The sequence below is a fragment of the Nipponia nippon genome, unplaced genomic scaffold (genome assembly GCF_047370975.1).
Source record: "Nipponia nippon isolate SJK-2023a ecotype South Korea unplaced genomic scaffold, ASM4737097v1 scaffold_9, whole genome shotgun sequence".
Taxonomy (NCBI): Eukaryota; Metazoa; Chordata; class Aves; order Pelecaniformes; family Threskiornithidae; genus Nipponia; species Nipponia nippon.
In genome coordinates this window covers 41383991-41400007 of record NW_028262413.1, presented here as the reverse complement: position 1 = coordinate 41400007, position 16017 = coordinate 41383991, and the positions used below count along the sequence as shown (strand labels likewise).

General features: G+C 41.7%; 1 protein-coding gene across 1 annotated transcript in view; it reads left to right on the top strand.

Moving 5' to 3' along the window:
* AGBL1 (AGBL carboxypeptidase 1) overlaps nucleotides 1–16017 on the top strand; it is a 295756-nt gene that overhangs the window by 198543 nt on the left and 81196 nt on the right. The window contains exon 22 of the mRNA XM_087743738.1: nucleotides 6998–7158. Within this exon, the coding sequence (XP_087599864.1) occupies nucleotides 6998–7158 (161 nt within the window). The remainder of the gene's footprint in view (nucleotides 1–6997; nucleotides 7159–16017) is intronic.

The window sequence follows — 16017 nt, the reverse complement described above, 5'->3', positions numbered from 1 at the left end:
TTAAGAACTAATTCATTTGACACACATTCTCAGACATACTTAGAGCTCCACCTCACACTTAATCTTCAGATACCTCAGGCTATAGCCTGTCTGTGACTTGTTCCAGGTTCCACAGTGTTCAGATAGCAGTAAAAAGTATGTATGTGAGAGAAAGTCATGGATAGACTACTGATAAAGGCACTGTCAGATGGGGTGATATCAGTTAACCTGTTGCAAATACTGGGAGCACGGAGAAGAAAGGTGCTTTCTTGAATAAAGCACTCAATTGCTGCCAATGTAAGGATGTAAGGCAGCTTTCTTTCCTCATGCTGACCCAGAATCCCTATGTGACTTTGAACAGTTACCTAGTTGTGTTCCCTGTCTGCCAAGTAGGAGACTTAAGTATCGTGGAGCGGCATTTGTTTTCCTTTAGAAATTAGCGTGTTGGGGCTTTTTTTGTTTTGTTTTTAATTTAAAAAAAAAGGCATTGCCCATTGTTTTTGTTAGCTCTACTAGCAAAAGCTTGCCCTCTGGACTTTCACTTCCAAGAGCGCTCTTCTTCATCCGATGGTGCAGGCAGGCTTCTCTCCAGCACTGTCCACAGTCCTTAGATCGAACTTGAGACACTCCTGACCCCGTCATTGTGAAACAATGCAGACTCGTCCAAAGTGCTCAGTTCTGGCCTGGCATATCATTCCCTCAGCCTCTTCAATTCTGTTTGAAGAGCCAATGTAGGACGAGGTGAAAGATTGCTCAGTGTCTGCAAAGAGAGGGATAATCTATTGATGCTAGTCCAGGTCCATCCAGAGCCTAAAAGTAGGTCCCTAGCATGTCACATGGTAATGAATGAGACAGAAAACCAATGTACTACTCAGCTTCATTGGAAAGCAAGAACTCTGCAAAGAATAGCATCTTCCTATATGGTTTGTCTGCACAGGAGGAAAATATCCTCATTTCTCTTTCTCTTTTTGTTCATCTTTTGTTCCTGACAGGAACACCCTTCACAATTATGGCCCACGTTAAAAAAAAAAAAAAAAAAAAAAAGTATAGTCTGCCCTGCACTATTCAAGAAGCAGTCTTCAAAGCTGGGCTTTCTGTTCCACCTTTGATCTTGTACAGCAATGCAGAACAGGTATAACAGCATCTAATGGATGTGGAAGCATTCCGTATCCAACTAGTATCTCTCTGTATGTGTGCAGTCTTTGGGGAGGTGGGAAGTTAAAGCCACCCCTGTCTCCATCCTGGATAGTTTGCAATTTGTTGACCTAAAACATGAGGTAGCAGTGTGTGGGATAGAGTGGCCAAGCAAAGTAGCTAGCTGAGGTTGGCAAATGCAACACTAATATAATTTCTTTGGCTCTTCCAACATATGATGAGCTTGCCATATATTGAGGATGGAGTCATTCATGGGAGCTGATTAAGGAAGGGAGAAAGGATGCAGAGAAGGAGAAGTTGGGGAGGGAGAGAAGGGTGGAGGGAAAGGACAGGGAGACAGCTGTGGAAATACTGTGAGGTAAAGGTGTAGAGTTGGGAATGTCAGACAAATAGCTAGTCAGCACAGTGGAAAGGAGGAAAACCTTCACACAGTAGACCTGGAGAATTCATAATCTAAATAATTGTTTTGCTGGAGAACTAGGCCACAAGTTTTTGTTTGCTAAACCCCTAGTTATCCTATGAGCAGGTTGTTCAGGACTCTTTCTCCAGCAGATCGGGGAGAGAAGGTATTTCATCTTCCCATTCACTCCATTCATTGAACAGTATTGTTGTAATGTACTTATCTTTAACCAGAGAAAGTGTCCATTTGAATGGACAATAACCACTTCTTTGCTTCTGTACCCAAGAAGTTTTCTCAGTCAAAACGCCAGCTGAGTTCAGCAAAAGTTTTGTGAGGTTATTCAAAGCAAGCCAGGCCTTGTTTCCTCTCCGTGTGGCCAAAGTAACAGATGTAATGAGGACAGATGTTCAGAGCGAGGCACACCTCTCCAAGGGTGAGAAGCAAGTAGAGGTTTCCATTAGCTTTTTTCTTGTTATCATTCCTCTATATCAGCATCCATTGACCTCAACAACCCCTCCTTCTTTCTCATCCTTTTATCTCTCCCGTCCTTTTATCTTCTGTCTCTAACTCCAGCCCCTCTTATCTTTCTTTCTAGAAATTCCTGCTAGCCTATTTTTTTTCTTGCATCTTCAACCTTTTCTGCTTGCTTAATCCTCTTGAAATCTTTTGGCCCAAATTCCCATCCCCATCCCTTCCACTTCATCTGTTTGGAATGCCATACCTGCTGCTTAGGGATCTCTGGGGCATGAGAAAACCTGGCTTATTCCCTACTGTCCTAGTTGTCTAAACAGCCAGTTCCCCAGCATGTGTCTGCGTACTTTCATTCACAGGGGTTGAAAGGACAGTATCCTTCAGGGCTGGCCCACGCTAAAATTAAAGCTGCAGACACCAGGCACCAAATATTTTATTCAGCTCCCTGGTTTATCCTCTAGAGCCTCAAAATGGTTTCTATTAGTATTCTGAGGGAGAGCTCTCTGAGGGAATTAGTGAGAAAAGACTGTCAATTTATTTATACCTAGCCTTAGGGCATAACCATTGTGCATGTGTAAAGCTATTGAGATGCGGACAATATTCTGTAAGCGTGTTTGTGTATGTATTGACTGGAAGTGGAGTTTGCAGGCAAAAGCTGTTGCCCCAAGGACTGAACAGTGACCAGAAGTGGGAGAGGCCTCTGAAGTGGCTGTGCTGCATGCCAAACATCCCTTTTCTCTGAGCAGAGGAAACAATTGGTCCCTTTGAAATCTTTTGTCTACTTGTGTTTATTAGTATCTTCTAACTCTAATTTTACTGTAGCTTTAATTACCCTTGTAAAGAAATTTCTAATTTAAGTTCTGGAGTCCTTCCACCTTCTTCAGCAATATCCACATTATGAAACTGTTGCTGCCTTTGGCTGCAGGAGTGTTTCAAGCACCTGAGTAATGAATAACAAAGTTTCCCCATTGCACTGTTATTTAGCCTGTGAAGCATTTTGAGGGCACATTGAGAGAGATTGGAAACATTTAGTTGTGGATATTTATTTGATGCATCCGTGCTGAGTATGAATGAACTGTTTTTCCAGTATGATTTGGTCAATTTTGTTTAGGAAAATTTTGTATTGACAATGTCCTAGCCAAATAATAAGTCAAGAAATAGCTTTTTTTTCCCCTGCTCCCTAGTTTCCTATTGCTATGACAGTGTCAATTAAGAGATGCAGGTGAGCATCCTACTGCCCCAGCTGTTATGCTAGCAACAGTTTTGGCAGAAAAGGCAAGAAATGAGTTAGCTTAACTAGACCGAGAGTTAATAGACTAAGTGTCTGTTTCATTCATCTCATCGGCCGTGTCGCCTACCTCTGGAATTTGTTTCTTCCCCTGAAAAATAAATATAACCACAACTCGGACTGTTATTAGGCATTACCTTCTCCCATGCTGTTTGTTGCAGTACGAAAATGTGAAAAGGGATTAGGAAAAGTTGTTTAGCTCCATTATTCTCTATAATAGCCAGGAAACAAATAACCTGTTATCCCTTAACATGATGCCTGCAAAAGACTGCATGACAGGGCCCATGGGACCAATGGACGTATTTGTATTGCGCAGTGGAGCGTGATGCATCAAGCTGATGCTGGTCCAGACTGGTACTTTCATGTAACAGCAGAAATTATGCGATGTGAACTGATCATCAAAGTAGGATAGCTTTGTTAGCATGTTTCTGAGGCTGGACTAATTAGGATTGATGAGCTTGTCTGCAGCTTTCTGGTGCAGAGATATTGTTTCCTGCTTCAGAATTTGCTTAGATTCCGCTGGCTTGGAAGACTTTGCACCATGCTCCACTGCTCACAAACACATGTCAAAAGGAGGACAGAGCCATAAAGCATTGTGCTAGAGAGAAAGATGGGGTCACTGAGAATCCAGACTGGCAGGACACTGCAGGGGAGGTGCTGTCAGGCTGAGCATCTTCCTCCTGTGCAGCTGTGGCAAGCGAACTCTATACCGTCAATACCTGTAGAAGCAACACAGCTTCGCTGCCATGGAAGTGTGCTTCCTACCAGCATATTGACCAAACCAAGGTGCACCACTTCTGCTATTCTTTTCTTCTTTCTTGCATTTCTTGTAGAATATTTTCACAACTCTGAGTTGTAAGCACAATCTCAAAATTTTTACAACTGTGTGTGCTGCACAGCTACAAGGGAAAGGCTTGGAGATCAGGCTTCCCTTTCAGCAATGCAAGAGGGAGCGATTATTTAACGACTACACCAACTCCTGGCATTGCTGGCAGATGCCATCAATAACATCAGTTTGATATGTCAGTTCTGTCAGCAGCTTCAGTTTAATGGTAGTCATGCTATGCACCTCCAACTCCACCCTCTGCTGAGAGCTGAGGAGGGAGGACAGAGACGGAGAGAATTATCTGAGCTAAAAAATAAAAGTCTGTCTGTGTTTGAAGTGAATAAAGTATGTTAACAAGTAATCCTCTAGCTGAGGTTTCCAGCTGTTACTCCTGAGCTGTCTGGTATCAAAGCAATATGGGTCCATCGTACAGCAGCTAACTTCAGTGCATGAGCAATTACTGTCTGAGGCTTCTGAGGTATATTATAGTTTTATTATTATTATTTCTCTGCTCATAGTTTCTTAAGGCCTCTTCATATCCTGAATAAAGCTCCAGGGAATCATAAAGCCACAGGCTGAGTTTTAGCGCAGTCACTATTCGCATCTCCTGGATTGATAGGTATTTAGTATGTTGCCTTGAACTTGGAAGCAAGACACTGAGATGCACCCCAGGGAAAACCGTGAGATACTCTTTGTATTTTTTGCCCCTGAGAAAATAACTCTTTTGCTGTGGAAGTGACATATTTTTGCTCAGAAATGCCGCAACTTCTGCCTGCCGATTGTGACTCTGCTACACTAAAATATCTTAAGTCTTTTAAAGTAAAATAATAAAACATTTAGGAATCTATGCAGAGCTGCTAAGCACCCTCATGGTTTTGCATTAATGACCCTTGGTTCCCATAAGCCTCTCCCTCTGTTTTCTTACTATTATTAATTATTGCTATAGCTCGTTGTACCTGGATCTTGCTTGGCAAAGCTTGCAGTAGAGGTGAATAGGATGGAGAGAAAGAAATGGTGTCAGAGATTTACCCACTGTGATAAAAATACTTAAGAAACTGTTCTGCGAGCAGAAGTCAGTTCTTCAGAGACCCTAGACCCTGCGTAGCACTGGGGCTATGTTTTCTCATGATTGCTTGTGTGCTCTTCTGGGCAGGTCCTGTGCTTGTCTAATTGTCCAGACACTCAGTATATGTTTGAGCTGTGTATTATTTTGTGTTGCTCGTGTTCCTCATCATAATTACAGATTCATACTTTGCTCACAGGATCTCGGAAAGGAATCAGAATTACATCATCTTTACTATAGGAAAATGTATTTTTTATCAGATAGGGTATTTGTAATGCCAGATGATATTTGCATATGCTGGATCTGATAGAGATGAAGCGGTGATTTTCAGATTTTTAGTTTGTGTCCTCTAACAAAAATGCTAAAACAAAGCTTTGCAAGAGAGCTACAGAAGTTTATGTGAGAAATCTCTTCTTTCACCCATCCACCTGCATGTTTTTGGCTCAGAAATAATCTCTTTCAGTTTTACAGAGCTGCTCAGACCCAAGGATCCCAAAGCACTTTACAAATGCAACAACTTTATACAGAAAAAAACCCCATGAGATCAGAGCTCAGCCTCCTGTCATGACATGATTAATGGAACATGTACGGGCTTCATTACCCATAAGATGTCCACTAACAAATATCTAGTAGAGAGTGAAGTACAAGCCATACTGACATGGAGCTCACACCACACATATGGCTGGTGCCAGGACTGTGAGCATGGACTCCTGAGAGTTGCTAAGGAAACAGTCTTGGAAATGGAGCTGGAGCTCTTGGCTGCAGAGATGGTTTTGTGCTGCAAAAGCACATAGGGCTGATATTGGCAGAGGCAGCAATTGTTCAGCAATTGATTCAACCCCTGATGTGGTAGCATTAAGGAGTATGTGTGATGTGGTCACTAAATGCCAAAGATGAGTGATTTTGCAGTTTCTTAGTTTCTTTTTAGTATATCTGAGCTTTGTTTGTCTCCTGCCCTTTCCCCATTTGCATGAAACTGCTATCGATTATATTGTCTTACTCCTATGCAGGCCCTTGGTGTGTTTCTTCTTTGCAAAATCTTTTTTTTTTTTTTTTTCTAATTAAAAAAAAACCACAACAAAACAAACACAGACTATTCATAATCAGGGTTCTTCTAAGCAAGGATCCACAGCTTGGAGGAGTTCTCCCTTGAAAGATGATGTTGATAATCCAAACCCTGTTTGTGCTTCTCTGTCTCTGCTTGTCTCTGCTAGAAAGACATCAGATTTTAATAGACTGAGAAATTCCTTAGAGGGGTTTGTTATTTTGCAATTACTTTGCAATTGACTTTCTTAAAAAACAATTCATAACTTGTTAAAGATCTCTTCCCCCTTTCTCTCTCCCCTATTTCCTTTTTTATCTTTGCCACTGCCCAGTGTTTACAATCATAGGACCTATTTTTTTCCCATGGCTTAGGGAGATGACTCGTCTACAGAGAGAATGAAAAAATGAGTCCTAACGATTTGTAAAAAAAAAAAATAATTGTTTGCAGTCAAATTCTCCTGGAGTCTGAATCTAATTCTTACAGTGACGACTTCTGCAAATATAGTCGAGGCAGTTGAACTATTTGCCTCTGTTTCCCCATTTGTAAAATAGAGGCCATTTTAGAATAGCTTCTGTAGCCCAAGTGCTGTCAGTTAATTTACGTATGACTCTATATGGGAAATTTCTATATGTAGCACACGTGAATGAACCCATAATTCAGAATGGAAGGAGGAATGCTAAGAGTTGTCCTTCTGCAAAACAAGCCTGACTGTTTTCATGTACCTGTGAAATGCACACCCAGCACTGAAACTTTTTGCCTCTCTCCATCAGGGCCTGCAGCTGGGAACTCAAGAGCTGGAGGAGATGGGAAGCAAGTTTTGCCTTGGTTTGCTCATTCTACACCTCAAATCCCTGCCCTGCAGCAAGAAGGTGATGGCTCAGGCAGCACTCCTGCTAGATCTGGAGGAGGAGATAACAGACCGGGCACAAAGGTCAGTGATAGTAGTATTCAGAGGGTTCTCCTGTGGGAATCAAGTTGGTGGGGATATGTCTTGGGTTTAAAGCTGCAGAAATGGACTCTCCTTATGGCTGAGATTTGCATCTTGGGAACTGGAGTGTATTGAGAGTAATTGGAAATGAAGATACAATCGACTCCCAAAGAAACCACTAAAACAGTGATTCCATACCCTGCAGCCATCCACAGGGATAAAAAACGGTGAAAGAAAAAAACCTGATTTCTGTTTTACAATGAATTTCCATTTTCTTATTACTACTGCTTACTGAAGATAGGGATGGTACTGCCCCGGAAAAATGCATCAGCATGAAACATTTTTCTGCTCACTGGAGTGTCAGGTGGTGTTCTGTCCACATCAGATCCTCCATGGAGAGGATCTCTTACAAGGAAGACATTCTCTAAGAGCTGCAGGGTAGGGAACAAATATTGCAGATTAGAAAAGGACTCCGATAGCATGATTTAGAAACTGTAAGCCTGATTCTGTAAGGATACTCCCAGAAATTCCTCTTTTCCTCACTGAATTGAGTCCTGCAGACATTTAGAGCATAGATTTGTGACTTTTTGATGAGTAGAAAGAAGTCACAATCCCAAAGATTATTTAGGAGGTTTTTTTACAAATTGCAAAATTAAATTATTTGCTTCCTACATTCAATGTGATGTATTTAAGTGAGGTTTCCCTGTTATAAATATATGGGGAATTTGACCTGGATAAGTGTCAGGTTATGGGACTCTTCAGCTTAAATTTGTGATGAAGCAGAAATACATATATTCTTTCTAGGCCACCGTCACTTGTTAGTGCTATGTGCAAGCACATATGCTTGCAATAATGTTTTTCCAAGACAAATAGAGAAAGAAAACTTAGTGATGCGATATGATTTGAAGCTCCCCAATGGCTTTGTCATCAAAGAGCTCTCTCAGCTTCATCAACGAAAAGCAAGTTTTTCAGTTGCAGAAATGCCCCCATAATTTACAGCAGACTTTCAGACTTCCCCCTGCAGGAATACTTAACCGACATTACCACCACCTGTTCCTCATGCCGAAAACCATTCTTACAAGCTTGTTCGCAGCTTTTAATGTTTATGAGGGACAATAAAAAAAAGAGAGCTAAACCGGAGACATTCCTTTGGATTAGCTGTGCTCACTTGTACATGTGAACATATAAAATAGGCAATTAAGGTGTATGCTGAACACCATCCAGGTTGTGGACAACCATCCGACAAATCATTGGTATGTCATCAGAGAGAACTGCTGAAGCCTGGCTAGGCGGATGGTTTTGAGATATAAATCAAACTTTCACTTTTGAACTGACACTGGAAGGGCCTTTGCATAAAAATAACTTCTCTTATGGGAAGAAAAACATTGAACCCTGACTAGCCTCAGACACTGAAAAAAAGCCATCTGGTCACAGTAATTCAGTGAGCATTTTCCCTGATCTTTGTAGTCTTCTGTTACTTTTTCCTTTAGTTGTTTTTATATTAATGGAAATTCATTCTATTTTCCCAGTATTGTGTGGTAGTTGATCAGTACCAAAATAATAGTAAGAAGCTCTCTAATTGCAAATATTTTTAAAGAAGTTAACAAAAAAAAAAGTTCCCTTACTTTGTAAAACTCCCGTATTGTTCCAAATGTGTCCATGGTAGCTGAAAGCAAAGCCTTATACCCCTTCAAGTTTGCCCAGCGTTAGTGAGTACTTCCATGGCATCCAGGGATGTAATATCACTGCTAAAAGGCAACATGACAGTTACTTGTTCAATTTCACTCCACTGGGTATAATTGCACGTTTGTGGAATTTAGTAGCTTAGGCACAATTTGTTACCATTTGAAGACTAGGTAAGTAGCTAAATTGTTTAATTGCACCTAGATATGTCATATTGCAGGAGCTTGTTGCAGAAGGTTGGGGGAAATAAGATGCAGGGACTGAAGGGTTTGCTAGCATATTCTGCTTTAAAAATAAATAATTCATGGAAAATGGGTATGCAATATATTCACTCTGATTCAGAAAATTAATACTTTGCTCCCGGGTTTATGTGAGTCTAGCCAAGAGAATTGCATGATTTGATTTTAGAGGGAATAGGAGCCCTACTGGAACCAATGGAAGAATGCAGTATACAGAGAGCACGCTGATAGGGGCAGGAGGGCAGCTATTTCTACACCTCTCTCTCAACTCTTAGGCTTTGAAAAAAAAAAAAAAAAGAAAAAGATTCTCCAACAAAACATTTCTCTGGAGGAAGCTGGGGGGTACCACTCAGTTTAATCTTACTCTGTAAAGATTAAGTCTAATCTAGCTCTTTTAGGTAGCACAAGGAGGTCACCAAAGCCTTGCAGCTTACTGATGGTATATCATTACATCAATGGAAATTATACTCTGCTGCTTCCTAGGCTAGACCCAACTTTATGGGTTTAAGGAGAATGAAATATTTGTAGTTTAAAACTAGCTCTGTTGTCTTCTGTGGTTACCACAAAAATGTACAGCATCCTTGAATGCTTTATATACTGTCTTCTTCTGAAAGTGTGAGTAGATGTGAATGAAAATACTCAAATTTTTGTGTGCCTTTGCCAAAGCAGTCAGACTTGGAGATCCTTCAGGTGCAACACAAGAAAAGTCTGGGCAATTACCTTGTGCATTTTTTTTCGTATATGCTTTACATCATGAGCAGTGGTAGCTTTAAACAGCTTGCAGGCTCTCCCTATTCCAGAAGTCTGCACTGTCCTGGTCCCAGGAGAAATGATATACATGACAGGTATTTAAGTGGGAAGCAATGGCTCTGACTGTAGCTAATGTTTTCTGGCAAAGGAAAGTGTGTCCCAAAGACTGTCCTGCTGACGCGTCTAGAAAAAGGTACAAATATGGGTGATTCTTATCAGAGCAGTATTCACGAATATCAATGGAAAAGAATTAGTATTGTTCAACCTTGATGAAAATGCAAGTTTTATTTAGTTGTTAGGATTTTGTTTTGCAGAAAGCAAGCTGAAATTAAGCTGTGAGCAGTGTGATGCATTGCACAGTGCTCATGTTAAATACATCTATCTTGATCTAACGTGTTTCCTAGATATGTGTTTCTGAGTGCCCATCTCTGTAGCACTCTGGGTGACAAGTCAAGCCATGGAACAAGAAGTTAATCCAGCACTGGGTATAGCTGACTCCCAGATGAAATGTCTCATTGCAAAGATACACAGATCAAAAGCTGTGGAGCCAGAGGTCTCTTCCGTTGTGAAATCCCTGCAGTTCATGTCCTGCATTTGTCTCTCTTTGCCCTGGTGTCTGGTGTGCGTGGCATTGACTTGGCATCTCAGCATCTCCCTCCGACAGCAAACATTTTCACCTGTCAAGGTTTATAACTGTATGTGTCTTTTAATTTTCCTCTTCAGGCTGTCTCTGCTCTGGGTATTTTGCAGCCTTATTTTTTCGACACTGCTGTGAAGGGGATGAAGGAGCAGGCTGGTCCCTGCCTGCTTCCCTGGAATAAACTATTTGTTGTGCACTTTATATAGCTCTGTCAGAATCAGTGGTCAGTAAATTGGAGCAAGGTAATAGCTGTCAGGGAAGTGACTGGTCTAATGGAGGCATCCCGTATGAATGGGGGATTTCTCACACCAGATCAGATCCACTGTGTTCAGTGTACTGTCTCCAATGAGCTGAAGAAAGGTGGAAGAAACCTTTAGCAGACCTAACTAAATAAAGTTTGGTACACAGGCAAAAATTTCTTCCTGTCCCCAGTTTACAGTCTATCTTTCCCCTGAAGTGTGAACTGTGAATGGAATCATTTACCAGCATGAGTGGGGTAACTGTTGGAATAAGTTCGCAGCAGAGGCAGCATAGCAATGTAGCTGCATCTGAGAATAAGTAAAGGCGGCTGAAATTCCCTCAGTGGGGCTATGCTGCTAGTAGGACAGTAGAGTATTTCCCCTAAAATCAGGAAATCCTTGGACATCGTGAAGTTGGCCTAACAGCTCTGTGTCACTGGTCCTCAACATGTCTATCTGGCAGCTGTCTCACGAACATGCCAAAAGGTGGAGAGTGTAAGATGCAGTACACACATAAAATACATTAGAGCTACAATGTGCGATGATGATGAAGAGGGGTTAAATTCCTTTAGATATTAGCTGGTCTCTTAACTAGCAACCTGTGCTCCTGGGATACTTCATATTCACTCTCACACTTATTCAGGCTTTATCACCCTCATGATCACGAGACCTACTTAGGGACCTAGTTTCTTGTGGGTTTTCTTTTCACAAGTGATATTTAGGTGTTTTTCTGCATCAACTAGCCCTTTTTCCACCAGCATTCAGTAGGGTTGGTCTTATGGACCACTCTGACCACTCTTGACCACTTTGACAAGGTTAAAGGCCAAATATGGGCTTTGCAGCCACCTTCAAAAAAACAAAGCAATGTGTCAGGTGCTCATACAGACACCTTATTCTGCCCTTTCCCAAACATGACCTCATAAGCATGCTATTGCCATGCCCCAGGAAGAATTGCTAATTTTGTGTTTCCAGCCTCCTGCCGTGCCTTGCAGTCAATTCTGGCATTCAGAAGCTCTCTGCTGGGAAAATGAAATGCCAGCTTGTACTTTGGACATCATGTTTTTTGATAATAGGTTTCATGCCTCATTTGCTGTAAAAGCAATTAGGTTTTAAGTCAATGCTGTCCAGGTAACTTCACATTTGTCACAACCACAAAAGAGAATGGGAAGTGACTGTTTGGTCACTTAAAGCAGGTTTGAGAGAGAAAGCAAGAGCAACCCCCCACTATAGGTATCCTCCCCTTCTTCCTCATGATTTGAACTGATGACACGTTCTTTTATTTTCTTTTTCTCTGACCTCCAGATTGTGCTAGGAAATGTTTTGCATACACTGCAGCAATTGTGGCCATTTGTTCATGAGACACATCTTATATGTCGAGACAGGCTTTTGCAAAGTCATTATGCATTTTCTGCTGACTCAGATATTATTCATCTCCTGTGTTTCTTCATCATTTCTTACCTTTCTTGAGCAGAGCCAAATCTCTCTCCACTCCAGATGATAAATATGTCTACCTCTGCTATTAATCAAAAGCAGAAGGCTTAATCACTGCTCCAGTCCTTTGTTCAGGTGTAATCTTTTCATCTTCCATACACTGAGCAGAGTTAGATTGGTCAGCGTATGGATGGCAAATCCAAGAATTGACAAGAAGGATTTGCAGATCATTTGGAACTGTGCTTGTTCTTCTTCTATACCGCGTTGATGCACCATCGTGATCCTGGATAGTATTGAACTGTTGGATTTCCCATCTTTTCACTGTAATGCACCTTCCCCTGATTATGGCTGTGCAAGCAATTCCACTCATCTTTTAAGCTATGTGGCCAAAATGTGATTCAGATCAAACTAAAGTGAATTTGACGAGATGAAGCAAACAAGAAAGAGGAAAGTTCAAGCAACAAAATAACGTGGCCTAACCACTCATCCGTGACAGATGGGCAAAGTATGCTCACTTCATTTGGGACATCTTTAGTGCATCTTTGAATGGCAGAAATGTAGCATTATACTTATATGGAGTGATGGCAAATGGCTCCCTTGCCTGGTGGTTTGGGTCTTCCTATAGTTACAGGTGAATGTGGGTGCCATTCCTTGATGTTATATTTGTTTTGGTTATACAAACTGGAACAAACTTCAACTGAAGGGTTTGAGTGCAAGACAGTGCTTCACCCTGCAAAATACCCCATCACCTCACAGTCAGGGTCTACCAGCAGTTGTGGCATCCAGTACCCTACAGCAGACTGGACAGTTGGACTCTGGGGAGTCCTCTGATACATGGATGAAAATGAAAGTACTTTCTCATCATTTAGTGAATCGAACCCCATGGGGAAAAAGTCAGCAGGAATTATTTGACCATTTTGATTCAGACTTCTTTTTGATTGAAGCTTCATTTTTCTTTAAGTAAAGATTTGGTGCATTTTTAACCTTGATCATCTGTAGACATTAAATACCTTTGGCAGCTTTCAGAAGAGGAGGTTGTTTAATAATTCTATTCTTTTAGCTTAGTCACAAATGTTATTGCTGGTAAAGGAACTTGAAATTTCTACTGTGTTATGAGCATCTCTAGACGTGGTATTTCTGTATTTGGATGCTGGAGAGAAAAGTGCTGTGGAAATGCTTTCACCAAAGTAAGCCAAACTACCATGTCACTTTGGTGGTGCAGAACATGGGGAAAAAGGAGTTTCTAATGTATTTCGTATAACACTTGTGAGAGCACAGTCCAACATTAACACAATGTGGCAGATGTGAGAGTAGCTGAAGTTGGGCTTTGGAGTGGTCCCATATTGCTGTGACCATTTAGGATCAGTTCAGGAAATGCCTTAACTTCTGGCTGTCTTATAACACTCTCCAGTGATCTTTCACGCTGATGTTGCAAAAGAGTGATATCTTCTTGCCCCTCCAGGGTCTGACCTAAAGAACTGCTGCCTCTCCTATCGAGAGGAAAAAACCTCAGATTTCAAGTTTGGATCTATTACAGGCTTTAGATTTTATTGTCATTATATGCCATGATAATCATATTTTCTAAATAAGAATGTGAACCTTCTTTCATCCACCCCTTCATCCTTCTTATCCTGCACTCTTCAGTGTCTTTCCTTTGTTATTGTGAGAATACAAGCCCAGTGAATTCTTTGGAGGTTGAGCCAAGCAATACAGCCTATAATGAATATATTTGGTATTCAGAAGGCTTTCACGTAGCTGTTCACAGGTGAGCCACTCTAATTCAGCAACTTTTCATTAACACTTTCTGGAGCTGTCCCTATTTTCCTCCTATTGATTTTTATTATTATTATTATGAAATACCGTGGGAGCTGCACAGCTTCTGTTGATTGTTATCAAATGCCAGCCCCAGCTATGCCAGGCTGGGTACAATTATTCACGCTTATTTCAGAGGTAATTAATTTATCATTTAATAGCTAATAATAGCAATTTAAATAGTAGCAGAAAGGAAGGAGAGTAAAAGAGCAAATGGAAGAGAAAGAGATCATAGAAGGAACTTCAAACATGCACAAAAGCACTGCTTGCTATCATATCAGTCTGAGGTTATTCAAATGACCATACATGTACAGATCTGACTGGACTACAGATAATGAACTTGTATATATCCAGAAGAACAAATGGGGTCTGCATTGCCCTTTCTGTGAGGCATATTGCTATAGTACTGTCTGGTATTAGACATTTTCGTATTGATTAGGAGCATCTGTATTTCTGTGGTGCAGTCCTTTTCCCTTAAGATCTAACTTGAAATATGAAAGCCACTGGGGCCCTTCACATGCTGGGATAGAAAAATAAAGCTGATTGCTATCAGGGGTTCAGAAGTGACTCCCATTTATGAAGTGTCCCCCAAAGGAATGCGTTATGAGGGATGTACACTTTCCTCTGAGATGGCCCTTATATAGACCAGGATAGTGCTAACACTGGAATAGAATAGATGTTTTTTTCTAAGAGGGTACAAAAGATGATGGGAGGATCAGTCTGTTTAGACTGTTGGTCGTCTTGAATGGAGGCAGAGGTGGGATTTCAGACTGAACATGTCACAGGTCTAGTGCTGAAGAGGCAGGTTCAGAGGACTATATATATAGCATTCTCTTGAAGAAACTGGCTGCTTGTGGCTTGAACAGGTGTACTCTTTGCTCGGTAAAAAACTGGCTGGGTGGCCAGGCCCAAAGAGTTGTGGTGAATTGAGTTAAATCCAATTGGAGGCTGGTCATGAGTGGTGCTCCCCAGGGCTCAGTATTGGGGCCAGTTCTGTTCAATATCTTTATCAATGATCTTGATAAGGGGATGGAGTGCACCCTCAGTAAGTTTGCAGATGACACCAAGTTGGACAGGAGTGTTGATCTGTTGGAGGGTAGAAAGGCTCTACAGAGGGTTCTGGACAGGCTGGATCGATGGGCCAAGGCCAACTGTATGAGGTTCAACAAGGTTCTGTGCCAGGTCCTGCACTTGGGTCACAACAACCCCATGCAACGCTACAGGCTTGGGGAAGAGTGGCTGGAGAGCTGCCCGGCGGAAAAGGACCTGGGGGTGTTGGTTGACATCCAGCTGAATATGAGCCAGCAGTGTGCTCAGGTGGCCAAGAGAGCCAATGGCGTCCTGGCTTGCATCAGAAATAGTGTGGCCAGCAGGACTAGGGAAGCGATCCTCCCCCTGTACTCAGCACTGATGAGGCTGCACCTTGAATACTGTGTTCAGTATTGGGTCCCCCACTACAAGAAGGACATTGAGGTGCTGGAGTGTGTCCAAAGAAGAGCAACAAAGCTGGTGAAGGGTCTAGAGCACAAGTCTTATGAGGAGCAGCTGAGGGAACTGGGGTTGTTTAGCCTGGAGAAGAGGAGGCTGAGGGAAGACCTTATTGCTCTCTACAACTACCTGAAAGAAGGTTGTAGTGAGGTGGGGGTTGGTCTCTTCTCACTAGTAATGAGTGATAGGATGAGAGGAAATGGCCTCAAGTTGTGCCAGGGGAGGTTTAGGTTGGATACTAGGAAAAATTTCTTCACTGAAAGGGTTATCAAGCATTGGACCAGGCTGCCCCGGGAAGTGGTTGATTCCCCATCCCTGGAGGTATTTAGAAGATGGGTAGATGTGGTGCTTAGGGACATGGTTTAGTGGTGGGCTTGGCAGTGCTAGGTTAATGGTTGGACTCAATGATCTTAATGTTCTTTTCCAATCTAAACGATTCTATGATTCTATAGCCTTATATAGTCTATAAGTATACTGCAGCAGTAGCTGAAACACCAGTTGCATTAGATTTGGGGTTCTGGCACAATAGCAGGAGGAGACAACTTTGTCAGTGCAACTCTGCTGATGATCTCTGTCCTTT